A 27,350-nucleotide genomic window follows, 5' to 3' on the forward strand; every position below is an offset into this window, starting at 1 on the left:
ATATAAGCGAACCTAAATTTATACACAAAATTTATTTGGCGTTTGATAAGTACGAGACTGCGGCATGTACGCTCCGCGGCTGGCCGAATCTGTCCTGAGTTGGAATTAAAAATCCCGAGGCCAAGGCGAGGGAAGACGCCGAAGAGTGGTTTGAAAAAGATCGCACATGCTTTGCTGATCTTTACACAGTCCGGCCAAGCGTCGAACATGGCAAACAAAAAGAAGAAATACAACGCCAGGTTTCCGCCCGTAAGCCAGCTTTTCTGTCACAAACGTTGACGCGTGTGCTTTTTTTCTCACTGACGGCGATGAGGGACGCGCGCTTTGAATGGACGTGGTGCGGGACGTCGATGTTAGTACTCCCAAAAGCATCATCGTCTCGTAGTCTGTGCGCGTAGGTGGTTGTTTACTGTTTCCCTGCGAGATGAGCCGTCACGAGGCAGTACTTGGTGTCGGCGCAGACAGACCGCAAAGGCTCTTGCGAACCGCGTTTCGGACGCGTTCACGATCGTTTTCCAAGAGCTTCGCCGGTTCGAAGACTTGCAATATGGTCCGTGCCGCGGAAGCGACGGAGGACTCGAGCCACCTTCATCGCTTCGGCGGCGTGGTGCTCCACTTAATTTTAATCTTTTTTATTTGTTTATTTCGGCGTGGACCGCCGGTGTGCCGCGGACGCCCCAAATTACGCGCTCCGTCGCTACGGCGGGTCAGCTGGCCCGTAGCTGCCGCTTTTCCGTGGGGTGATGAACATGAGTCGCGGAAGTGGGGGGAGACCTTAGCGAAGAACACGAGAGATCCGTCCGGCGGGCGCAAGTCAGGATGCGAGCAACGTGACGCTGTAGCGTATGCTGCGCCGGCTGCGAACAGCGTTTTCTTTTCGTGTTTTTTGTTACTTATCTATTCTTCGCTCGCGTTTTTTACGACCCTTTCTCTTAACGCTGTTCCGTTATAGTGCGTCTGTGTGTACTTTTCGCCACTAGTTTGTCAACTCGGCGCCTTGTCAGAAAGCGTTTTGTTTCGTGGTTGCTGTCGGACAACGCGTCGGATATGTTGTTGCGAGGTGCTCAACAGTTGTGATGTTCGGTGCGCTTTTTGTGTTGCGATGTGCTATCGCGCGGGAGGTGCTGCATACTCACAGAAGCGCGGGCCGACACCGAGTTTTCTTTTTAGCTCACATATCACATTAAAATGGCTGATACCTGACCATTGTGGAGCTCGTGCGAGACATTTATTGTTCTCCCACAGGCCGTTTTTAGCCTTAAAACTACAGAAGCTAAGAAAAAGAAAAGTTGCCGTAGATGTTTCTGCTAACGAAGTTTACAGTTTTGGAGAAACGCGCTACATGTTAATATTAAGGCATATGCTGTTACGCGTGCCTATAGGGCTTGAGATTAACAAAATATTATTTTTAGCATGTGACTCTACTGGTAATTTTGTCTTTCCTGCTTCTGATCTTTCAGGCTAGGATCAAGAAAATAATGCAGAAAGATGAAGAAGTTGGCAAAGTTGCTGCACCAGTACCTGTTATCATCTGTATCCTTGGGCATTACCCTTTTCTAATCTATCGCTGGTTCATTGCCAGTATACTGCCTACTCTGCTGATGCTACCGGTTTCTTGTTTTTTGAAGGGAGGCATGTCTCTCGAGGAAGTTAATTGAAAAGTGTGCATAGTTTGTTCTGTTAACATTTGTATATTTAAGAACTTCAAGCTAGTATTGTGTATAACATAGATAGCAAAGCCAATGAAAGTGGGCACACCTTGGTGTTATTTGCAAATACCAGGGCTGAAAAGCGCAACTTGTGGGGAAAAAGGACAGGTAGTTTGCTAGCTGGCGATATGACTACTCGCAGCGAAATGGCTTTCAAATGAGAAGGCGGTTAATGCTTTTGTACTGGAGCCCGCATTTGCAACATCCCAATTTGCTTCGCAATGAAAACACTAAGCTTCACGTTGCCTTGACCAACTCATCACTCGACTGGCGGGAAATGTAGCACGAGCTCTCGAGCTGTTTGTAGAGTCCCTTGTGAAGCGTGCCAGTGAGGTCACAAAGTCAAGAAGTGCCAAGACGCTCTCCACGTCTCACTTGTAAGTGGCTGTGGCATTTTTTTTCTTTTGTTGGCTTTTCTTCTCTGCTTGTATCTTTTTCTTGAGCTCATTGCTGTGGTAAGGTAGATAAGGTGTCATGAGCTCTGTGATATAGGCTCTGGCTGTTATGTATTGCTTTGTTACTCATTCAATAGGTAGAAGTGTTCACGGGCAAAGATTGTGTTGCTGGTACAGTCCATTGCTGCATATTTCATAGCCCAAGCATTGCCTTCACTTGTTAAGTGTAAGAAATTTGAATACAAAGCTTCCATATAGTATCAGATAAGTGTCCATTCTGACTAAATTGAGGGGAAGAAGGGATAATGTTTCTGGTATATATGCCGTAGCTAGACAAAATGGAATGAAACCAAGTCGGAATTAGCTTGGCTGTCATGCATTATGCCCTCGTGACTCAGTTTGCAGCAGATGGTTTGTTTGAAAACCTCGGGACCCTTTCATTATTATCGGTCTAACTATATGTGTGTTCTGCATCTTTTTTCTTTTTTTTTTTTTTAATGGCTCTTGTGATCCTCCTTGCACTCTGAGGAAATTCCAGCAACATACCTGGGCTTGAATTTATGGCTGCATTATTGCTTCTGTCCCTTACTGCATACATTTAGGTTTTGAACTTGACCGGCTGAGCAGCTGGTGAAAACTTGTTAGAAGTCGGATAATCCTATGTTGCCATTTTTGAAAAGTCACTTTTTTTTAGATTCGAATTCTTGGTTTTGATGTCTTAACCATATCTTGATATTGAGAAATCTGTTGCTGAAGGAAATTGGCTGTAGGCAAGACAGCGATGCAGAACTCGACTGCTCTTTAGCATTCTGTATTCGTTCACTTCCTTTTTCTCTCTTTCGCGTGCGCTCATGCGATAACACACTTCGTCCTTACCACAGTTATGTCTTCATCGTGTTTTGCTCAAAAGCTATAGCTTTCTTTTTTTTTTTCAACCACCTTTACTGCAAACTCTTGACGGTACGGTTCCAAAAAGTTGGTGTGCATTCAACCGTGCAAAAGCACTGGCTACAGGACGCTACATGAATGGGGGAGGTTTTTTAAATGAAATTGTCAACAAAGAGAGAAGCCAGTATGTGATGACCTCTGTTTTAACACAGTGCCTGCAGGGAAAACTGCAATATGCCAACGAGGGTTTTTAATGGGATTATTTGAGAGCAAACTCATGGATGCCCATTTGAGCTTTCCCATTCTCTCGTCCCGACTCTTTGATGTGCGTCACTTCACTGATGGACGCAGGTGCACAACGGCTATCTTGAGGCAAGTAAGAGTTGATCCTGGCTACCACACCCCAGTAGCTTGTGTCAGCAATGTGTGAAGAAGGTAATGAACAAATTCTAAAGAAAAAAGTGAGCTGCAAGTTGAGCAAAATGCAAACTCACGAAAGGTGTGGAGGGACCCAGTTATGAGGCTCGGGCCGTCAGCCACGTGCGGCCTCATTTTATTTTTTCTCTGAACTTCATTTTTCAATGGTTCATGCTACGTGAACACTTGTAACTTTCTAAAATGTGAGTATGAATCCTAGTTCGTTATTGCACAGGCTGCTTATGTACACTCGTGCACAAAAGTGGAGAGACCACGCGTTTTGACAAAACTGCAAGCCAGCTTTTTCTGACGGTGAAGCTGTTATTCTTAAGTTATGCATAGTGTGGCCTCACTAATATTCTTGCCATCTTGCCCAAGAAAATTTGGCAGGTGCGTTGTTTTATACGGAAAAATATTAATTGCAGCGGTTCGCGTGGTCTCTCCACTTTTGTGCAGGGGTGTACTTTCATAACTACCAAGCCACTTCCAGTTTGCATGCTGTAGACAAGAGTTATGACTTCGTCTTACATGCATATTTGGGGTCGTTTTATTTATTCACTACAGTACTCACAGTGCATTACACTGTGTGTGGTACAGTACCCACAGTGGTATTACAGTGTGGGGGTAAAAAAAGAAAGCATGACATGTGCAGATGGAAAACAGAAACAGAATATATTTGATTAGGTACAACACAATAACATGACTACTTCGATTTGATGATTTGATTTTCTTTATTGCTTAGCAAGATTTGTTTTGCTATTTTTTGATCACCTAATGCAACTGAACAAGCTTTGAAGCTGCCCTTCACAAAGTTCATATGAATAAAAGTTTTGAGACCAAAATTAAAGAAAAGCGCCAAAAGGTGGCTACATGCATTAAAGCACTTTCATTGGCAATAAAGGTGGACATAGACGTGCATAGGAGGCTTTTAGGTCTGGTTGACATACTGTGTTGTTGATAAGATAATGCTTGCTTCCATGTCATAGTTTAGATATCGGCCAAGGAGACAGGATGGCTCAAAAACCGAGAACCGTTTAGGCCCACTACACCTTCACTGTTGTGGGCTGTCATTCTCAAATTTGGTTTCTGGTTTCCAAATTTCCAAATTTCTGTTTTGGTTTTATAATACTTGTTTACTTCAGCTGGGAAGATATTTCCTTTTCTACCAGGACTTCATTTTATAGTTCACCTTCATGTCTTGTGCTTCCATCTTTTTGGGATGTCCTCTATTCCTGATTAATATTGAAGCTGTGATTTGGAACCCAGAAAGCTCGGTTCCTTGGCCACTCCTCTGTTTAGCAATGGTTTTTGACTGCTTTTGGATACACTTGTAGATTTGTTGATTTGATGTCATTTTTGATTGCGCAATCGGAGACAGAGTTATTCTAGATGAGGTGGTTTGTCTACTTATGATCACTACAATTTATTACCACATGTTGGACCAATCGAATTCAGCGGCATCCTTCTCCACAGGTGCGTTCTTAGGCTAGCGGCTAAAACCAGAACTATCGGCTCCCATTGCTTCTTACGCACACCTTTTATGGCCTTTGTGATGGGCTTGTATCAATATTATCTGGGTATATGTGAAAGTTCTTTGGTGTTACTGAGGCTTTATCACATTTGTAAACAGAAAAAAAATATGCACGTCATGTTGCTTCTCTGTTAAGTTGTTTATATTTGCTATGCACTTAAGGGGAGACACTACTTGAAGCACTGGACTTTTGAACAGCTTGCTCGTTTTTATTGAAACTTCTGAGGGCAGTTTATATTGCCACCTGACGGTTCGAGGTAGCGCTAAAACGACAAAGAAGTTGGAGACTCTCGCGCGCTTCGGCTAGTTAACCCTTGTGGACTCTTGAGCTTGTGTCTTCGTGCTACCGTTTCTCGGGAACCTCTCTCTCGACTGTGTGTATCTGCCCCTGTTGCCGATACCCCTAAATCCCTGTCTTCGTGACAGTTTTGGTGGAGGTGCTGGGTAATTGTCCTCTCAATGTCGCACACCTCTCCGCGAACCAACGACACCGAGCTTTTGCCTGTGGACACGCCAGTTCATCGCGTCAGCCGGAGGAACCTGGGCCTTCCTCCCGAACACGGGCCCTTGGAGTCCACTTCAACAACGAGCCTCCGGCCAGCCACGCAAAGCACTACGACAGTCATGCAAGGTACTCCTGTTTACGTTCAAAACCCCCGAGTGCCGAAATCGTTCCATGGCACTGCGCATGAAGACGTTGAGGATTGGCTAACTCAGTTCGAACGAGTCGCATCCTTTAATCAGTGGGACGACAGCTTAAAGCTACGGAACGCCATTTTCTGCCTGGAAGACCATGCTTTGACATGGTATGAGAACCGAGAAGGCACGATAACATCATGGCCTCAGTTCCGCCGTCTTATCGAAGAGGCGTATATCAGCCTTGATAAGCGCGAACGAGCAGAACGTGCTCTACAATCTCGAAAACAGATGCCAAACGAGTCCGTCATGATGTATGTTGAGGACATGAGGAAACTATTTCGACGTGCGGATCCCAACATGTCTGAAGAGAGAAAGCTGCGCCACCTCATGCATGGGGTTAAAGAACAGCTTTTTGCTGGTCTTGTACGTAGCCCACCAACTACAGTTACCTCATTTTTAACAGAGGCGGTCACCATGGAAAAGATCCTACACCAGCGCCGCTCGGCGGTCTACGACAGCCCAATCCTCGCTACGACTGCTGCCGAGCCTCTTACAGCTGCTGTAAGAAATACTGAACAGCTCCGAGATCTTATTCGTGCGATTGTATGCGAGGAACTGCAGAAGGTTTGTGGCACGTTCCAACCCAGGGGTGATTCTCTCGCACATATGATCCGTGAAGAGATTCAGCAAGTCACGCAGCCATCTCTGCATGTTGCTGAAGCTCAAAGTACCCCTGTTCCTGATTATTCTCGTCCGACTTACGCTGACATTCTCCGACGCCCAGTTCCCGTCCAAGCTCCGTTGTCTACGTTACCACCAACCCAGTGCATGCCCGTCCAGGAGCCAATGCAATACATTCCTGTACAGCAGCCTACGCGGTACGTGCGGCCACCGCGATCAAACTTTCGACGAACGGACGTCTGGCAGGCACCTCGGAGCCGCCGCCTTTGCTACCACTGTGGGGAACCTGGTCACATTTTCCGGTGGTGCCCTTATCGGGAACTCGGACAGGAGGGCTTTTACACCAACGCACCTAGACGCACGTTCGGACAACTACCTCGTGACATTGGAGACAACCTCGCACAAGAGAGCCCCCGGATGGCGCGCCGACAATCCAGGTCTCCATCCCCACGTCGGCAAACTGCTTCAACAACTGGCAACTTCCCGCGAGCACCGCCTGGTCGCTCGCCAAGCCCCCACCGGGAAAACTGAGTAGAGCGACCTCCGGGGGCGGGGCCGCTAAATGTCAGCACAAAGAAGTCCCCCCAATGAGAACAGATATGGATTTTGGAGCAGAAACGACAGCATTTGGTTCACGAGACCGGCTATCGCTGGACATCCCTGTGTGCATCGATGGTCATAATGTCAGCGCTTTAGTGGATACCGGAGCAGACTTTTCGATTTTGAGTGGGAAACTGGCAGCGACCCTTAGGAAGGTTATGACACCATGGTGTAGCACACAAATACGCACGGCTGGGGGGCATGTAATTACTCCTATTGGACAGTGCACGGCTAGAATCCAGATTCGTACTTCAACGTTCGTTGTCAGCTGCGTCGTTCTCCGGGAATGTTCTCGTGATTTGATTCTCGGTGTGGATTTCCTGCGGGAATATGGCGCCATCATCGATCTCCGACAGCGAACGGTCTCGTTCTCAACGGAGAAAGCGGCTGCCAGCCCCACCGATGGCCAACGTACGTGCGCCCTACGGGTTTCAGCCGAGTGTGTTTCAGTGCCTCCCCGCTCCAGCGTGTTTGTGAGTGTTGTGTGCGACGGGCTTCGTGACGGGCCGATAATAGCTGAAAGCAACCGTTCTCTTTTATTTTCTCATGGCATCTGTGCAGCTCGAAGCTTAATTATTCTCAGCAATGGTCACTCTGAGCTTCTCGTCACGAACTTCACGAATGAATCTCGCCACCTCTATCGCTCTACTGCCATCGCTTTCGGCGAACTGTTAAATGAAGTTTCTGAATGTTTTGCGTTTGACGTTATCGATACTCCCAGTGTTCTAGACCGCATCGATGTTAGCAGTGACCTTTCTTTCTGTCAACAACGCGCCCTGCGTGCCCTACTGCTGGAGTACGCCCCGTGCTTTGCCTCATCATCGAAAGTCCGGCAAACTTCTATCGCCAAGCATCGCATCATAACGTCTGACGATGCCCGACCTATTCGACAGCAGCCGTACCGTATTTCGGCCAAAGAACGTGAGGCAATTCGGACACAAGTCCAGGAAATGCTTAATGATGATGTTATTCAGCCGTCTAAAAGTCCGTGGTCGTCGCCCGTCGTGTTGGTTAAGAAAAAGGATGGCACGCTGCGTTTTTGCATTGATTACAGGAAACTGAATGACATCACAAAAAAAGATGTATATCCGTTGCCCCGTATCGACGATTCACTCGATCGACTTCGCAACGCCAAGTTCTTTTCCTCAATTGATTTAAAAAGTGGTTATTGGCAGATAGAAGTGGATGAGCGCGATCGGGAAAAGACTGCCTTTGTGACACCCGATGGCTTATATGAATTTAAAGTATTGCCTTTCGGTCTGTGTTCAGCGCCAGCGACGTTCCAGAGAATGATGGACACCGTACTTGCTGGTCTTAAATGGCAAACCTGTTTGGTTTATTTGGACGACGTCATCGTGTTTTCAGAAACGTTTGACCAACATCTTAAGCGGCTGCGAACGGTATTGGACGCTCTTCGCTCGGCCGATTTGACACTCAAACCGGAAAAATGTCACTTTGGATATCAGCAGCTAAAATTTCTCGGTCATGTGGTTAGCGCTGACGGTGTCCGGCCTGACCCTGATAAAACAGCCGCTGTAGCCAATTTTCCCATCCCTACCACGAAGAAAGCAGTCCGACGTTTCTTGGGCCTGTGTGCGTACTATCGCCGTTTCATTGCCGATTTTGCCAAGATTGCAGAACCTTTGACGCGCCTGACACGTGATGACGTCCCGTATGTCTGGTCTTCCGAGCAGCAGGAGGCATTCACCGAGCTGCGCCAACGGCTGCACAACCCTCCCGTTCTTGCACACTTCGATGAGGACGCTGCCACCGAAATTCACACCGACGCCAGCAATGTCGGTCTGGGTGCTGTTCTGGTCCAGCACCAGCAAGGCGAGGAAAAAGTGATCGCTTATGCCAGCCGCACCCTTTCTCGGGCAGAATCAAACTATTCAACTTCTGAAAAGGAGTGTCTCGCCGTCGTTTGGGCCACAATGAAATTCCGACCTTACCTCTACGGCCGTAAATTTAAAGTTGTGACAGACCATCATGCTTTGTGTTGGCTAGCTAGTCTTCGAGATCCATCAGGACGTCTTGCACGGTGGAGCCTTCGTATGCAGGAGTTTGATTACTCTATCGTTTATAAATCTGGACGCAAACATGAAGATGCTGACACGCTGTCTCGATCACCCGTGGAGTTGGCCCATGACAGTACGGATGAAGACGCCCATTTTCTTGGCATTATCAGTTCCTCTGATTTAAAGGCCCGGCAACGGGCTGACCCAGACCTCAAAACTGTGATCGATCATCTGGAGGGTTTCGATTCTACAGTATCTCGACTGTTTGCTAAGAACTTGTCATCCTTCTGTACGCGCGACGGAATCCTCTACAAGAAAAGCGTCGGCAACAGTGACCGAGCCTATCTTCTAGTCATCCCTGAAGATCTCCGCGATGAAATCCTTCATGCTTGCCATGATGAACCCACCGCTGGACACTTGGGCTTTGCACGCACTCTAACGAGGGTGCGCCGGGCCTACTACTGGCCCAAACTTACCGCCACCGTTCATCGATATGTTAGAGGTTGCCGCGAGTGCCAGCGACGCAAGACACCGCCATTGAAGCCAGCGGGTTTCCTGCAGCCTATTCCCCCACCGCTAGTACCATTCGACCAAATTGGTATGGACTTTCTTGGCCCTTTTCCTCTATCGTCAGCTGGCAATAAGTGGATTATCGTGGCTACAGACTATCTGACACGTTACGCGGAAACTATGGCAGTGCCACGTGCAACATCCTCCGAAGTGGCACAATTTTTCATGACGCAGATTGTCCTCCGCCATGGCGCCCCTTCATACGTCATTACTGATCGTGGCGAGGCATTTACAGCGCGTCTTCTTGAAGAAGTTTTCCAACTAAGCCAGACACATCACCGAAAGACTACTGCTTACCATCCTCAGTCTAATGGCCTTACTGAGCGACTAAACAAAACAATAGCGGACATGCTCGCCATGTATGTCGATGTCCGGCATAAAACATGGGACGAGATATTGCCTTATGTCACATTTGCATATAACACGGCCGTCCAAGAAACAACTCGATCCACTCCGTTTCGCCTAGTATACGGACGCGATGTACAGACCATGCTCGACGCTATGCTGCCATGTGCGGCTGACGACCAGCTGCTTACCGCTGACGCAGAAGAATTCACCACCTACGCTGAGGAAGCTCGCCAACTCGCCCGTAATCACATTACAAAACAGCAAGCAACAGATGCACGCCGATATAACGACCGCCATCGCTATGTCGTGTTCCAGCCTGGTGACAAAGTCTGGGTGTGGACACCTGTCCGGCGCCCAGGCTTGTCAGAAAAACTTCTCAGTCGTTACTTCGGACCTTACAGAGTGTTGTGTCGCCTCTCAGAAGTTACGTACGAGGTTATTCCAGACGGAACTGTACCGAGTTCTAGTCGTCAGTGCTCGTCTGACCTGGTGCATGTGCTTCGCATGAAGCCGTATTTTACCCGCTGAAAGTCATATTTGCCATCCGGAGCAGTTTTTTTTTCTGTGAACTTGCTGTTTTTTTTTTTCGAGGGGGGGAATAATGCCACCTGACGGTTCGAGGTAGCGCTAAAACGACAAAGAAGTTGGAGACTCTCGCGCGCTTCGGCTAGTTAACCCTTGTGGACTCTTGAGCTTGTGTCTTCGTGCTACCGTTTCTCGGGAACCTCTCTCTCGACTGTGTGTATCTGCCCCTGTTGCCGATACCCCTAAATCCCTGTCTTCGTGACAATATCACTAACTGGAACCATCTCTGCCAAACTTTATTATTCTAGAGCTAGAATGAACAATATTCGACCTACTCAACAAGGATGACTATGGATGCTTGGAAAACTATTGTTCGGAAAAGAAAGATAATTTTTCCAATTTCTTGCATTATGTGTTTTTGTTAATGTCCAGGGAACCTAACTGTGGAATTGTTTTTATATTGTTTTACAAGGATGCCATCATGTAAGAAAGGCACTGCTTTTTCATTTATACCCATTTTTTAGCTTTTCAAAGAAGTAAAAGAGTGGTCAGACTAAGCTCATAATTTCGTTCCTCACGAAATGTGAACAACAAAATTCCTCACATTTTGTAGTGTCCATGGTGCCTACTCTCCCTTCATCCTTGTATTTTTGGCATGCTGGAATGATTTATTACATTCTATCCAGAAATAATTAGCTCAGCTCTCTGGAGCGCTGAGTGTAGAAAGCTGCAATACTATTATTGTTATGATAGGTGCTCTAACCTGACAGTTGACTGATACTGGAAATGAGGAAAATTAGGGATTGCAAATCACCTCACTTTATTTTAAAAGCTCAGTGGCTCTCTCTGTCTCTCTCCTTCCAGCAGAATAATAAATTTGGCAGAGATGGCCCCTGCAGTAATGTATAAATCAGCCCTCCAAGTTTCAGTGAGTTGAACAAGGTGTTCGCTTTTTAAGATAGTGTTGCCCCCATTACTGGCTTATATCACCTCAGTGTTCATTTTGTCACCAATGCTTCCATCTAAACCCAAGAAAATGTTTTGCTGAACTCTTTTTGGTTCTGCTCATGCTTTTTCAGGTTGCTGAGAAATTCGTAGTTGAAGGTGGAATATTTCTTTTCCCACTGCTTTCTTAAGACTCATGATGGTGATTGTGATACAGTTTGTACAGATTGTTGGCTGGAAGGGAATGTTAGCATCACCTAGCTGCACAATACATGTATGAAAAGGGAGTACTGATGCCATTGAAAATTTCTCAAGGATATAGCTGGGGGCAGCAATGCATTTATTTCTGTTCTTTGCCTGTTCCAGCTTTTAGAATCTCCTGACATTACCCGCTTTTTAGCTAGAATGCTTTATTCAGTCAGCATATGGACCTACTTAAGTTTCTTCACAGTGTCTCCTCCAAAAAAAATGTTTAGATTTTGGGGAGGCATGTTACGTATTTCCAGGCTATTGAATTTATTCTGGCACCCTCTAGTGCAGTCTGCTTGCTCTATAGTCTGCAATGTTGCCTTGTCATGTAGGAATCAATCAAAAGCACCAGTTCAGAGTTGCTGATGTTGTAAGAATGTGTCCCTTTATGGAGTAATGAAGCAGAGGTCTTTTAATGAGGCATTCAAGGTTTTTCTTCTTTTTTTTTTTCCTATCGCTCATTGACATTTATGGACAGATGTTTAGTGTGTCTACACAGCGGTCGCTGCATGCCACGTGTGTTCGATGCATTTTTCATTTTTTCTTGAGGAATCCCACTTCTAAAAAAATGTGTTCCATTTCCTCTGCTCCCCTCACTACTGATAATGCCATTCTGGCAGGGAAATTGCAGCAGGCATCAAATTTCGACAAAAGCCATTCTGCTGACTAGACTTGATCACATCATCTTGATAACGGTTATATTGTGTGGCCACTACGTTGCGCAAGCACAGTTAGTAATGGTGTTATCGGAGGCATTACCTTTTTTTCTTTTATTTAATACTCCTTTTAATTTTTTCACATATTCCGTTATGCCCTGAGGCAATAAACAATGTTATTAAAAAAATAAATACGGACACTGTGATGTGTACTTGCACAAAAACATTGTTCAGTTCAGCCCCCTAAGCCATGCTTTGGTTTCAACACTAAGGAAATGCTGTTTGCCATCTGTTGTCTTTTATCATAATTATTCCCAGCACTTAATTTGCACGTGGAGGGTCACGGAATAATTTTTTGACACGCTTCAGAAGTGTGCATATATAGGACTGCTGAAAAAGCGATGGATGAAAAGATAATTTTTTTTTCTGATCATCCGAAGGCATGTGGAAGTCTCATTTCAGCTCATGATTGATCTTCTGAATCTATTAAAAGGGACAACTTGCTGCATTTTTTGACAACTTTTTTTCTCGCTACAATCAAAGCTCCTTTCGCCAATTATCGAACACACAGCTGTGGAGCTGAGAAATGCAGTAGAACAATTTAACATCTCATATTTCCATATGGCAATCTCGCACTCGTTCTCTCAATGCTGGAGTGCCAACCCTGACATTGGCGGCACGATATATGTTTAGTGTGGTAACTTTATGCAACTCTATGGACACTATCATTGCCGCACTGCCCTGGCAGCATGCACTGGCAGTCTTAAGGTAGGCCTTAACCAAGATGCACAGATATTATAACTATAATTGTGAGCACTAAGGTAGAGTTTCAAAAAAATAGTGGTTAAATAAACTAAGTAAAACTTGTCAAGTTTGTCACAGATGCCAACAACTGTTTTTACTTGGAGCAATGGCAGCGCCACCACAAGTATAGTGCAGGCGTCAATTGGTGCATTTTAATTTTTTAAAGCTTTTCAGAAGAGAATTAAAAAAGATGAAACAGTGAAAGCAGCTGTTATTTATTGAGAGATTGAAAAGTAGCCAGCCTTAAGTTGATGCAAACAAAAATAGCTTTCTGTGTGACACAGTCATGGTCATGAAACGTGGTGTATTCACTGTATTCACTTCAGATGCTCCAGACTTCTGCTATGTTAGCCACAATGAGAGGACATAGCAGGGAGTTGCGGGCCTCTCACGCCTGACTTTCTTGACTGATTTACAATAAAAATCTGTGCCTCTACTGTAACTTCAGTCCTTGTTATTATCGCCAAGCCTACCAGAATATGGCAATATTTTTCAAAGGGACAGTAGCCTGTCCCTTTGAGTGTGGATAGAACTCAACTTTCGGCTGTGTGCGCTCTTCTTTCGAATGGTGGCTACCACATTAGTAAACGTTGGTCACCCCATTGAATTCCCAGGGTGTGGTAAATAATTTGCACTTGGAGTTTGTTTTCTCAAGTTGTTTTGGTGGGCAGTGAGTCAAAGTTTAGTTTACGAGATGTGAGGCATAAGATAGCTGCAGTATAATTGCTATCTTGTCATTTTAATTTGCTGTGACACTTATGCCTATCTGGCCTAAGGTCCACAATGGTAATGATATAGAAACAGCTACAGTGTTGCTCTTTTTCTAACAGAAACATGAGAGAAGCAGTTCAGTTATACATTATTCATTGGGCGTAGGTGAATTGTACATGGCGATTGAGGCATGTATCCTAAAGTTTTGGGCATAATTTGGGCTTGTACTCCATTAATCTTCTTACAAGCTGTGTATGCACAGTTAAGTCAAACACAGACTCATAGCTTATTCTGAGAACGTGCGGCAGTAATACTTTTTTTTATTTCATGTGAATTTTTTTTATCCTTCCTTGTGCAGGTAATCTGATTACTTATGCCGCATCGCGAATGCAGTAAATAATATTTCGCATAAATTGAGCTAAGTAGCGCGACATCTGCCATCCTCGTGCAGACATATGTGGCCTGCTGTATTATGTAAAAACATTTTTTTTTGTCGCGATTTCAGGCACAATGTGCATCTCCAAGATCAAAATTATTTCCGCAGTTCGTCGAGTGTTTATATAAGTTGCAGCACTTAAATATTAGTATTTTCATCGGGTGACACTTTGTACTCAATTTCTCACCTCCCTACAAAAATTGTTGGCTAATTTTTTTGCATTGGGAAACTAACCGTTTGCCTTGCTAAGGTTTGAGCACGCTGCTTATGGAGAAAAACATTTCGTTTCGGTGGAAACAAAAAAAAAAAGACAAATGAAAGGCACTCTATCCATCCAGCTGCTGGAGCTATCTGTTGCTTCATTGCTATGCCTCAATGCGTGCTCCAGGACATCGGGCCCCGACAATAATTCTGCCTGTCCCTGCGCACAGCGTGTGCGTGCCGGATTTTTGTGTGGCTAAATGGAAGCCAGTGGGGATCCAGTCTCTTGCCTCTTGTGAATGAAGCTTCATTAGCGCTCCCTTGGTCCTCATAAATCAACTCTTGTTAGTAGCTCGTGGAGGACAACATTGTCTCTTTTTCATTCGCTTTTTTTTTTCCTTGGCTGCTTCCAACCTCGAACCCACAATGGGTGTTTTGAAGGAGCCTTCCTTGTGTGCAGTTCATGAGACCGGTTAAAGTGTTTGAACAGCTTTGACAGTGAGCGGGACTGCGTCAGTATCTTTAGTTTAATTTCTGGTGTAGTTGTTATTCTGGCCTTGTGTGCATGCATGTGTGCATGTGTGTAGGTGTGTGCATGATGTGCTATTTAAATGTTTTACATTCTCTTTTGAGGGCTGCTGTTTCCATGTGTGCAGAATTTCAAGAAATTTGAATGTTTTGGCCAGCATTCAGCAGATGAAGATGGTGACCTCCTTACACTGTGGTAGCACTGTACTGTCTATTGTAAATTTCTGTTTTCACGTGTGCGCACATTGCAGTGGGCTAGCGATGGGAATATGTAATTGCGTAGTCCTTTAGGACATTTTTTTGTTTACTTAGAAAATAAATTCTTTTTGCTGAGATAGTGTATTCAGACCTTGAGAAAGAAAGTTCGTTTATTTTTATTGTAAAAATGTTGGGAGTTATTTTTTTTCCAAGGATGTGGACAGTTTTACCGAAAGTGTCAGGATTTATTTATTTGTTATTATACTGCTAACTACTACAGAGGGGTTATTACAGGGTGGAGAAAAAACAGTACAAATGACAACATTAGAAAAAAAAACGTAATTGGTAATAATATAATAGCAGTACTAATAATTTAATGACTTGTCAAAACACCCCTGGCATAACGGAAAGAGTTTCTGCTTTGCTGATGCTTATTACGCTTGAAATTAGATAGAAAAAAAGAAACGGTGCTACAATTGATGACAAAATGAGCCTGCACAAACGGAGTGGATGACATCCTACCTCATTCACTGTTTCGTGAAATAATTATGTAATATGTTTGCTGAATAGAATAAAAAATTACCTCATTTGTGATATGAAGGATGCGAAATTTACCCGAAACAGAGAAATCACTGCAAGATGTTGCACATCCTCGGGAAAAGCTCGGTTCGCTCTGTACGCAGTTGGGCACGAGGCATGTCACAGTGCTATTAGCTCTGGAGGCAGAGCGCAAGAGTCACCTGCGTGCTGCGCGATTTCATTAGGCATTAGATAATCTCTGCTGGCTGAAATTAATTTGGAGCCTTTCTTTCATGGTTCATCTTTCTCTTTTCCTTCATTTGTCTTCTGACTGCGTCATTGAGATGTTCACTAAGAGTGACACAATTCTGCCTCTCCTTTTCTTATAATATGTATATATTATTATACTTATCACTGATAAGTATGATGATAAGCAAATATACTTATCACTGGCTTTCTTATTAGTACAAGTGCCCTCAAGTGCCTGCAGCCACAGAACGCAGCTGCACAGTTATGGTGTTGGCCAGTTGAAAAATCTGTCATTGCAAAGTGCCCTGTTAGCTCAGCACATGATTGATAGAGCTGTTTTCAAGTTGACTTGGAAATGTGTGAAAGGAAGGCTACCACTCAGTTCTTATGTCACTTCTGAATAGTGATTTAGAGCACGTGATCTATAAAAATTTATAAGGTTGTATGGGAATGATTTAGAGGTGAGGTTTAGTTAGATGAGAGTATTGATTAGATGGTTATGCAAAATGAGCATGCTTATAGTGCAACTTTCCTCAGAACTGTCTGGGGAAAGCTTGTTGAAAGCACGGTATGACTTCAGTAAAAGAGCATAAATATGTACTTTGGATTGATCTGAGGCCCTTTATTAATGTTAATGCTGCCCTGGCCTTAGGGCAAAAAAAAAACAACAAGAAACTAGCTTCAGTGGGCTGATGCTCCAGCAAGCATCTTTGAGTGTTCATTGAATTGTCAGGGACAGCTGAATAATTGCTGGACCTACGGTATAGCTCATTCTCCATAAAATGGAAGCATATCTGAGGCTTCAATGAGTAGCTGGAGGCAGCTGGCTCCATTTCCATGAACGGCTGTCGAAGCCGCCACGAGGAGCTCGTCTGTCAAAGGACAATGAAGTTTGGGGAAGGGCAACTGCTGCACCCTGCAGCTGCTGTGTGCACAGCTGCATCCTTTTGCAGCTTGATCTTCGATCTGTACGTGGCTTGCTTTGGCTTCTGTTTTTTCTTCTTTTCCTTTCTTCCACCTGTGCAGCTTTAGCCATGCTGTTTTGCAAGTTTTCCCGATTCTGTCGGAAGTAATATGGGCAGAGCTGATGCCACGCTAAAAAGCGAGCGCATGTGCAAAAATTTCAGAATAACTGATTGTGCATTTGTGTTCAAGCAGCCTTCTTACTTTCTCCTCCTTTTTTTTCCTTAATGTGCTCAGGCATAGGTCATGCTTGCAGCTGCAATGTAAACACAATCTGTCTTGTTTTAAATGAGTTCTTTACAATGGCAGGTACCCAAACTTTGCTCGCAAAAACGCTCGATGTTGTTTGGCTTTTGTGATTTTGACTTTTTTTTATCGGGATTTAGAATTTTTGCTCATGCCCAAAATGTTGCTCACTGTGTGGCGAGTACTACACACAAGACACTGGTATAAAATCATGACTGAATTGATCCCTGTTATAAGTTGTAATCTTCACGTACATTCATACGGTCACCTTTATGTTATTTATTGGGCAGGTGAAGGATTTAAGTGACCTTATGATTAATAGCTTGATCCATCCCCTCTGTTGGTTTTGCTAGGCAGGTCGCTATAAGAAGCAAAGAAAACTATTAAGATCACGGCTTCGAATTAATACTTTTTAGCTAGAAATATATGGCTTTCAGAGGAAGTTTCTGCACAGGGCCAAAGTGCTGAACAAGCGTGGGGCAGCCCAACTGTTGCATGTGCCCATCAGTTTTATCTCAAGCCCTTGCGCCCACAAACTCATCCATTTGTGTACATTCAAGATCCAGGTGTGCGCATTTATAGCTGGAGCATTTGAGGGGTTTTTGGCATGTTGTTGTCTTAGAAGAGGGCAGGGGTGCTGAAAATAGAGTAAGATTAACAATCAGATGGACACTAGATTAATTTTCAAGTGCTATTGTCATTCCATTGTGTACATACCTGGTGTTCCAAGATAGCTGGTCTTGCAGATAGAATAGGTAGGCTAGTTGGTTATCTCTTTGTTGACACATACATGCACGCACACACACATGCACCAAGGAATATAAAAAATGAACCACTGCAGGTAGCTGAAACCAGCGACATATTGTTTGTCATCATGCCCTGCTCCTCAGAGTGTTTTTTTCTCTTTCTTGTAATAAATAATTGACTAAGATGAATTATGCAAAATCTTGAATATTCAAATTAGGGCCAAGTGCCCTTCATTCAGTTGTAGAGGCGGTTCTGATGCAACTGACTCAGCTTTTCTGCTCACGTACTTCCTACACGATCGGTTTTTCCAGTATTCAGTGAAAGCAAGAAATATGGAAAAAAAGAAAGCACCACACGACTGGTCTTGCACTGTCGTATTGTAGCGCTGCGAAACGTGTCTTGAATCAAGGAAGTGTGCATGCTCGCTGTCTCAAGATGGACGCCCGACGCCACTGTCAACATAGCCTCAAAACTGCACCAGTACATTCTGCCGCAGCATGGAAAGCTCGAGCCATGATCAGCAGTAAGTGATGGGCAGGACACCTACATCCAATTCGGACAGAGCTTTCATTGAGCTATCACACTGACAAAATAAAAAAGGAAGAAAATGCACTGAGGTCGTCTATTTCAAGGCAGGCTTTGCTGCTTGACGCAGGTTTTCCTGCGTCATGGTGCAGCCCGTTGAAGTGAGCGGCTGCTGTTCATTTCGGCGCAGTCAAATCACACGTTTTCTTCGTCCAAACGTTGAGAGTGCTACAGTATTATGACGCATGAGCACAGTCACATGGCATTTTTTTTTTCATATTTTGTGAGCTGTCTCCAAATACTGGAAATAAGAAACACGTCGGAAGTATGTCAGTAGGAAAATCTGGATAGATTGTTTCTGAAGTTTCCCCACAACTTGTTGAAACCCATTTGGCCCCAAACTGAAGAATAAAGATTTTGCACAATTCGTCTCAGTTAACTAGTTGAGTAGAATGTAAAAATCCTCTGAGGAGCACTACATGGCACCAAACGATGTGCCATTGGTTTTACCCAGGTTCGCTGTACCACTTTATTTAATCATTGGTTCAAGTTATGTGAAAAACCCTGTATATGTACATGCACTCGCATGAATAAATGCACGCCTATGTGTCTATCTTCATGGACGTAATAGTGCTGCGATAGTCCAAGGTTTACTGCTGCGATAGTCCCACTAGGGATTATCGCAGTAGTAAACCGGATGCTAGGTAATGAAAGGAGGAATATGGCAGCTTTCTCCCTGTGTGCGCACAACGAAGTTGAAATTGTGCCGTAAGGGGGAGAGTGAAGTGGGAGGAAAGAGCTCAGAGCCAGTTAGTGCTCAAACCTTTCACGGTGCACGTATGTGCCTGCAGCTGCAGTTCCTCTAAGTATGGCTACCCAGTGTCCCTGCACGCACACATGGGCAACTTTTTATGCCATCCTTTGTCTTTGCCTCTCATCAGGAAGGCGTGCATCCTGGCGGACGAGCGGCTGCTGTTCCTCAAGGAGCTGGTGTCCACAGTGCCCGACGTCCAAGGGGACGAGGACACCTACGAGATGCCCCCCGTGCGGCCAAAACTTACTGGGTGAGTCTGCCCTGCACCCAGCCCGCCTTCCTTCGTTCTTTTTGCTGACTGCAATTACGATGGCCTGGCAAAGGGCTACTTGCACTCCTGTAGTCTGGCATCTGAATGGTCCCGTGTCGGCTGCTCTTGCGTGGGTTTCAAAGTGCTGCCTGTCCTTATTCTCTCGTGGCCTTGTGCAGCATCCGGAAGTTGCGCCCCAAGAACGGCAGCAGCGATGGGGCGGGGCCCAGTCACTCCACTGCAGAGGAGACAGACAGTGCCGAAGACGACGAGGATGACTACTTGGAAGAGGTAGGTCAACCTGCCATGTCGTATTTCTTTCTTTTTGCTAGTTGGTAATTTGTTGTTCCAGGCTTCTTGTTTGTTTAAGATGCCAGGAAAAGGCAGACATTATAGTGTAATGTACCCGACTGAAAATGTGAGAAAAGCTGGCTATAACTAATTACAGAGCTTGTTTGGTTAATTTTGTTAGTTTGGGTGCTTGTTAGCATTGTGCCCACCTGCTGAGGTCCTATGCGGGGGCTGACAGCATTGTAAGATAATTTTTGAATTAGTTATTTAAAAGCTGATGCTTCAGCCATTGCACTCGCTCAGTATCTAGGCATAAGTTCATGCATGTGATCTGTTATGGCATGTGATTTTACAATTGCTTTGCACAAGCGAATCTGGGTAGTTGACACGAATTTGGATGCCTTTACTGCAGTGTGCCTCACTGCACATAGTGCTGCTTTGGCATGTAAAAAGCCTTCAAATACATTAAGCTGTGTGTGAGGTTGTATTATATGAACATTGGCTGTAGCAAACGTGACAAACCTTTTTTTTTTTTGAGTTCACTTGAATGGAGTTGCGTGGCCATAAGGGGTTGATCTGGTTAGAAACAACATTAGTTTAGTCTAATGATGATAGCAAAGTAATGCTTGCTTACTCTCGAACTCAAATGTTTCCTTCTCAATACATGATTGGCTGGATTGACAAAGTAAATGGAAAAAGACAAGCAAGGACATAAATTGGGGCTGGCGATATAAAAGCCCATGGCTTGCACCTGTATGTTTGCAAGGTACTTTGTGATAGATAGAGTGAACAATTTGTTGCATGTATGGTGCAATAATGGCTGCGTTAGGGCGAGTTGGTTAGCCATGTTGATTGTGAAAGCGCAAAAAAACATGGACAACAGCAAAGAATGGACACACGAGTGCTCGTGTGTCTGTCTTTTGCTGTTGTCTGTCTTTTTTTTTTTTGTGCTTTCATGATCGACGCTATTGGTACAGTAAACAGTCTTTGCAGTGTGATTTTGCACTTGCTGTTTGTGTGGGCTGGACTTTTTCTCCTTGCTGTCTCAGATTTTGTTTACCCTTTATTTCGAGGTGCAGACAGTAGCAGTTCGTTGACGTTTGACCAGCCCTGCCTATGTCAGTAGAATGGGATGGGAGGAAAATGTAGGAACTCTGAATGCCGTGGATAGGGACAGCAGGAATAAAAACATTTGCTTCTGACTTGTTTTTTCTTCTGTATGCATGAAAAAAAAAAAAAAGAGTTCATTAGTGCATAACGAGATGAGCTTGAGACCTTCAATTGAAATGTAAACAGACTTGAAGCTAGAGTGATGGAAGTTTGATGAGCCTCATTACAAGTAGTATATGGTTATTTTATTATATATCCAAAAGGAAGGAAAAGGTGTTTGCCAGCCCCGGTATCTGCTATGATATGTGAAGCACCTGAACTGGGGCGGCGAAAATAGAGGGATAGTGAGGTAGCGGTAGAGGAAAACCAGAGAGGTGAGTGACAGGGAGGAAGGACAGGGCAGGTACCTCATTAAGCATGACAGCATACTTTTAAAGAGATCTGCGCATTTTAGCTCATCTTTGCAAAGTGCATTTTTGTTGCACATAGGCATTCATCCTCCAAATGTGCCACTTTGTTTTGCAGGAGACTGACGACGGGAGCAGTGAAAACACAGCCGAGGCGCCTCCGTCTATGGCGGCCTACCGCAGTGTTCAAACCCCCCCTTATGTCCAGCCTCCAATGTGAGTGTTATAGCACTGCCTCAGGGGAAAATGATGTCTGAGGCCTAACACGCTGCAGTTGTAGTTTTTGCCCACCACGGGAAGTGTACTCGTTCTAGCATTATGGAGGGATGACTCATGTTTTATAGTGGCTATGTGATGAAAACTAGTCAACTTTGCTGAGTGGAGTTAATTGGTATCTTTCTGGTTTTAGAGGCCTGCTCCGACAGAGTGCTAGAATGGGAATGTTTTGTCAGAGGTCTGTCTGGTTGGGAGATGAAAAAAAGAAGCAAACGTAACAATTAAAGGACTTCTTTTGGCCTGAGGGCTTCGCCGAAAGGCGCACAGTTCTGAAATTGAATCATTATAAGTGAGTTGAAGGGACCAGAAAACTTGTGTCATTCTATCAGAAGCTTGTTGCAACAGAAGCACCCCTAAAGAAATACATGTGAGTATACAAAGCATACGAGGGGTGTCTGTATATGCTGCATGAAAACAGTGATCAAAAATAGCCTTTCATAGAAAGGATCATGCCTAGTGGAGCACATGCTGAGAAAACAAGGTCATGTTTTATTGCGAAAGCAATACTACGCCAGGTCTAACTGCTTGTCGTGTGGTCCGTGGACCCCCCCGCTCCTCGACCTCCTCGATCAGCCTGCCATGACATTTGAATTCACGTTACCCCTATGCCACGGGCAGGAGCTACCAACTCTGATCGCTTCTTTCATATGGGAGGGTTGATATCAGAATCATTTGCATTCTCGTTACCCCTACGACACACAAGCACGTCCATACGGTTAGGTTGAAGCGTGACTTTATATGTGGGCTGGTAGCTTATGCTCTTGCGTCATACCCTAAAAGGATGAGCTTAAGTGTCCCCAATAATGTAGCACCTTACACTGATAGGGCATGATAGGGGAATAATGTAGCAGGCAAGAAAAGCTTCTGCCGTTGCTTTCGCAATTCAACTAGGGTTAACCAGAGCTCAACCACAACTAATTCTTTTTCTCTAGACCATTGTGGACGCTTTTGTGTGGGCCTTTTAATGCAACAGCTGTACAGACCCCGTTCTTCAGAGAATCTGTCGTCTGTATTGTGAGCAAAATATCAGATATACCTCTGGTAGATGGCAGCTTTCAGGTAATATGTCCTGGCACCAATTACTTGGTTAGTTGCGTTACGTCACGAAATCGCGCGGTGCGACCAATTTTGCAGGAGCTACCGACTCGGGCAGCTCCTTTGGGATGGGAATCGGAGTCCGTGACCCCTGGATCTCGAGTCTCACAAGCTACTCATTGGTTGTGCAAGAACATTTGTACAGCTTGGTTAAAGTAGGGCTTTCTATATAGACAGTCTCATTTTCAGGATTGTGCTGTGAAATGCTTAAAACATGACAGGGCCTTTTATCAAAAAGGCACCACTGCTGCTGTGTCGCACTGTGAAAGGCTATGAAGGCACTCACAATTTTGAAGCAAATCTTCTACATTTCTAACAGTTGCGGCTAAGCAAATTACTTGATGAAACTGCGAGAAGCCGTTGTTGCTTAGTTGTATTCTGAAATGTACAGACAACCATATTCCAGACATCCATTATATAAAATGACTGGAATGCAAATAGTTTTAAAAAGTTTATTAGGGCTATTCGATAATTCAAAAATTTTTTCTGCCCCCATTGAAGGCTGAAGTAACGAGGTCTTAAGGCAGAGCTTAAAATTGTCCCTCAAGCATTTTGTACATTTTTTAAATTCTTTCTTTGATTGTACCATGCGGGTTTCTCATGAGTGCCGTTGCATAGGGTCATCGTGGTATGTGCTTGTTGCGAAAGTTCATCTTTAACAAATGGACAAGTAGAAGAGTCTAACCACTTTTTTTTGTGTGCGTATATGTTTTTTTTTGTGTGTGTTATCATTACATTTAGGAGGTAAACCATCCGACTGGCGCACTGCGAGGGTTGTTCCAATTATAAAAAGGGAGATCGTCATACAGTATCTCACTACCGTCCTGTTTTAATTACGAGCACTTGTAAATTACTCGAGCATATCTTCGGAGGCTTCAGTCGTCAGTTTTTGGCAGACCGTAATGTCCTTTCTCTCCATTACAGCATGAGTTTAGAAAGGGATTATCGACTTTAACTCAGCTTACGTCAGTCGTCCATGAAATCTCTGAGGTTCTTCACTCGCTCAGACAAATCGATCTGCTCTTTTTAGATTTAAGTAAAGCATTCAATAAGGTTCCTACAAATATCATATCATGGATCCAGGCACACCTCCGTCAGAGAAAACAATTTGCAGAAATAAACGAATGTTCCTCAAATATCCGTCGACTAATGCCAGATGTACCACGAGGCAGCGTATTAGAACCACTTATATTTTTGATGTATATTAATAATATAGTCGACATAATTCATGATGACGTTCATGTTGATATATTTGTGGATGACTGTGTCAATGAAATGCTTTCTCGAAACGATCACGAATGTTTGCAAAAATCAGCTGCTATCCGCAATTGGTGTGAACTTTGGGGCGCGTAAATTAATGCACTGAAAACAGTTTTGCTGCGATTCACACAGAAAAAAGAATCTAGCATATTTTCATATGTACACAATAATATCTGAGGCTGAAAAATTTAAGTATTTGGGTGTCACATTTAATAACAAACTGTCATGGTCAAACAATATTTCCATTACATTGTTCAGCAGCACTGCGCAAATTGTGGCTCCTGAAAAGGAAACTTTAAAATGCACTTGTTAAAACCAAAATTTTAGCATATAACACATTTATCCATATGTAGCAATTGTACGGGATCCTCTCACTAAAAAGCATATAACGAATTTAGAGCATGTGCAAGGGAGGCCATCAGATTTATCTTTGGAAAATACTATAAAAGGGAAGATTCCCCGTCTTTCCTAATACTTACGAATAAAACCATTACACTAATGAACGGTCGTAAAGTTAGTCGTCTCAAGTTTCTACCTAGCATTATTAACAGAAAAGTTGGACTTCAGCCACGTCATTACTTAAAGCCCTCAAGTACTTGCAAGACACAATACAAGACAACCTGTCCCTTACGCCAATATTTTTTATAACAATATCCCACATGAACACTTTTTTTCTGCTTACTATAAATGAATGAAATTCAATCCCTGTAGAGATATTAACATTGCACAACTTTGTAGAAGACTTGGAAGAATTTTTCTCAAATAAACCATCCTAATTATAGGAGTAATCTTCTTGATTTTATGTAATCAAATTCCTTATACTGTGATGTTTTCCCGCTTTGTTGGTTGGTACAGCAATTTGCCCACTTTTTTGTTTGCATGCACAAAGATCCTACGTGTGGTTTTTTCTATGTTGTTTTGTTAGTTATTGCGTTAGTGTGACAGTTCATTTTTTTTTTTTAGCAACACTGCTTCATCCTCCATCCTTTTCATGACATGGTACTTTGTTCTGCATTGTCATATCTGTATGGTATTGATCTTTCTGCTTGGACCAATTTATGAGCTACAGTATAAATAAATAAATAAATGAACGAACAAACAAACAAACAAACAAACAAATCAATAAATATTAGGTTAAGTAGGAGACCAAGCAAATAATCTCGCATTATTCATCTTATTTGAGATTTTGTCTTAACTGGAGGTCATCTTAGCGGATATTTATTGTACCTAGATATGCTGCATTATTACATTGAAAAAAGCTCTTATTGATTCAGAAGGCAAGAGGCAAAGTTGCTGTGTTGCTTTTCATTTTGTGCACTATGGTTCTTTGTGCAGATTCCCATCCACCGTCCAAAAGCTGCCCCAGTTTGCAGCAGCAAACATCATGGCCAGCGCGACGACGGTTAAACCAGATGACGACTACGATTCCTGAGGACTCGATGAGACTTCGATACAAAAAAAAAAAAGAAGAAAAAGCGGATGTGATATGCAGCCAACCTCACTCAAAGGGCCTCGTGCGACTGGAAAGCTTCGCATGTCTTTGCTAGGGTGCTCAGTGTGCAAGCCGACACTACTGAGGAAACTGACGGAGTTTTTGAAAGAAACAGTGTTCACTTTCTTCAAGACAGCATCAACTGTGCTGGGGATGGTGAACCTGTCAGCGTCAATTCAATGCACCAATTTGTTGTTGGCAAGTTAAATGGTCGATTTTTTGGATTTGCTTCATCACAAGCAAGGTTGTTACAGAACAGATGCTGTTTGCGCCTGGGTTGACCCCGTTGTTTGGCGAAGCGTATCTTAGCTCCCTTCTTTCAAAATCTCGTGCGCTGATTAAATAAAAATTTACAGTTCTGAAGGCTAGCACAACGACCTTCAGAACTGTAAATTTCCCGTGGCAATAAAATAGAGCAGCTCAGGGCTGCAAAAGGGGTTGTAGGGCACTACATGGTGAAGCTCATAGGTGCTTGGCGCCACCTGTAAACGGTTAAAATCATGCTGTGTCCAGATATCTAGAATTGGACTGAGTAGTAATATAAATGGGCTGTGTGATGAATCACCCTCAAAGCCTGTGAGTTTTAAGTCGCATCTAGAGAGCAAGCATGCCATACGCTCCGCATACAACATACACACCCCTGCACCCCCTCCCCTTTCACATTGCCCTTCCAAGAGTGTTCATATGTCACCTAAATCATCGTGGTCATGCCGTGATGTCCCAGATGCGTGTCTGCGTCGAGCCACCCCCAGCATCCCTCGAGGTTGTGTTGTAAATAGGCGGCCCCCCACTCCCCACTTTTGTCTGTCAGGTGTGACGTAGTAACTTAAGTTCAGCAAGTTCAGCATAAAGTTTGCTAATAAATTGATTTTTTTAGAATTTTGTTGTGCCTTTTTGACCTGCATAAATTTTAACATCTTGCTTGTACTATTTCTCCACAATTTCATGCTGATTCTCGCGTTGATTGCTTCGCTTGAAAGCATGTTTTGTTATTAGGAGTTATATAAGCAATAATTTATTACACAGGAATGCATAAATCTTACAACTGCTCACGTTGACGCGCTGGCCCAGTCAGGCAATGAGAGCAACCATTGACAGCTGCTGATTGGTAAGCATTGGCCTCGGTTATAGAAACTTGCATATAGCAGAAATGCCAGACGAAAAAATTGTTCAGTACTTATATGTGAGGTAGCAGCACCTCCCAGAAACTCCTCTGCTATGCATGCATACTGAACTGAGAAGCCAGTAGGGTGCTTTTATCATAATGGGGATGCAACATGTGAAGGCTGAGAGAAATATTGTTTCTTGAATGTGGCTTAAGAGCATCATGTAGGAGCTATGTATAAATGTCGACAAGAAAAAGAAACTTTGAACAGTCGAGCTCTTCTGATAGACCCCATCATAGGTGGCCTGATACGAGCAGTAATTTGCACTTTCTCAAGTTGAAAATCTACTTGTGTATTCTTGTGCAGCAAGTTAGATTTTTCGGCGTACTTGGTAATTAAAGGGCGGTTAATTTAGGAAATAGCGCTAGACGAGATGCACAAAAACTGCCAGACTAAATTATGCTAGGCCCACAGCAGCCTGTAGCGTGCGCGTTAGTGGCATTCGCCGCTGCGGCTGTTCGGATCGATTTACCCTTTGAGTTGTGAAGGTAAACGCAATGCAGACAAAAGCGGATGCACCTATTTCGAGCGAAAGGGTACTCCTAAAACGAGAGCAGCACACGAAATACATTCGCGCTGTTTATTGATATCCAGGTGAGCGGTCATTCCGCCCAGACGGAGGGACGGACATGAAAGTGGGCGCTCAGGAAGGTGAAAATTTCATGCACTGAAAGTTGTCTTGAGACTTGTGGCAGCGTACGGCCCGCTACTGGGATTTCGTTTGCCGCTGTAAGTCCAGTTAGCGTACTGTCAGTTTGCTTAAGTGCTCACCTTTCCGCACTCCTATCGTATTCGGTGTTATAGGTAACTAGCGCGAATGAAAATTGTAAACCATTTGTAAACACAGGCGTTTTCTACTGATTGGGCGCCGCCATTTTAGCTTTACGTTCA

The 27,350-nt window shown here is 44.0% G+C and overlaps 1 protein-coding gene across 4 annotated transcripts; it reads left to right on the forward strand.

Annotated features, from left to right (window-relative positions):
* The first annotated feature begins 94 nt into the window (after positions 1–94).
* Positions 95–25,276, forward strand: NC2alpha (negative cofactor 2 alpha). Of its 4 annotated transcripts, none has more exons than XM_084584086.1 (7): positions 95–249; positions 1,461–1,533; positions 1,993–2,086; positions 19,240–19,362; positions 19,542–19,653; positions 21,289–21,386; positions 25,137–25,276. In XM_084584086.1, exons 1-7 carry the CDS (start codon positions 208–210, stop codon positions 25,231–25,233), a joined length of 639 nt encoding a protein of 212 aa, XP_084440212.1. In that variant the 5' UTR covers positions 95–207; the 3' UTR covers positions 25,234–25,276. The 4 variants fall into 4 exon arrangements, with proteins under 4 accessions (XP_084440212.1, XP_084440213.1, XP_084440211.1 ...); XM_084584085.1 differs by lacking the exon at positions 95–249 and adding an exon at positions 469–838; XM_084584088.1 differs by lacking the exon at positions 95–249 and adding an exon at positions 927–1,060.
* The last annotated feature ends 2,074 nt before the right edge of the window (positions 25,277–27,350 follow it).

This window comes from Amblyomma maculatum, chromosome 11 (assembly GCF_055883805.1).
Source record: "Amblyomma maculatum isolate TAMU_Amacu chromosome 11, ASM5588380v1, whole genome shotgun sequence".
NCBI lineage: Eukaryota > Metazoa > Arthropoda > Arachnida > Ixodida > Ixodidae > Amblyomma > Amblyomma maculatum.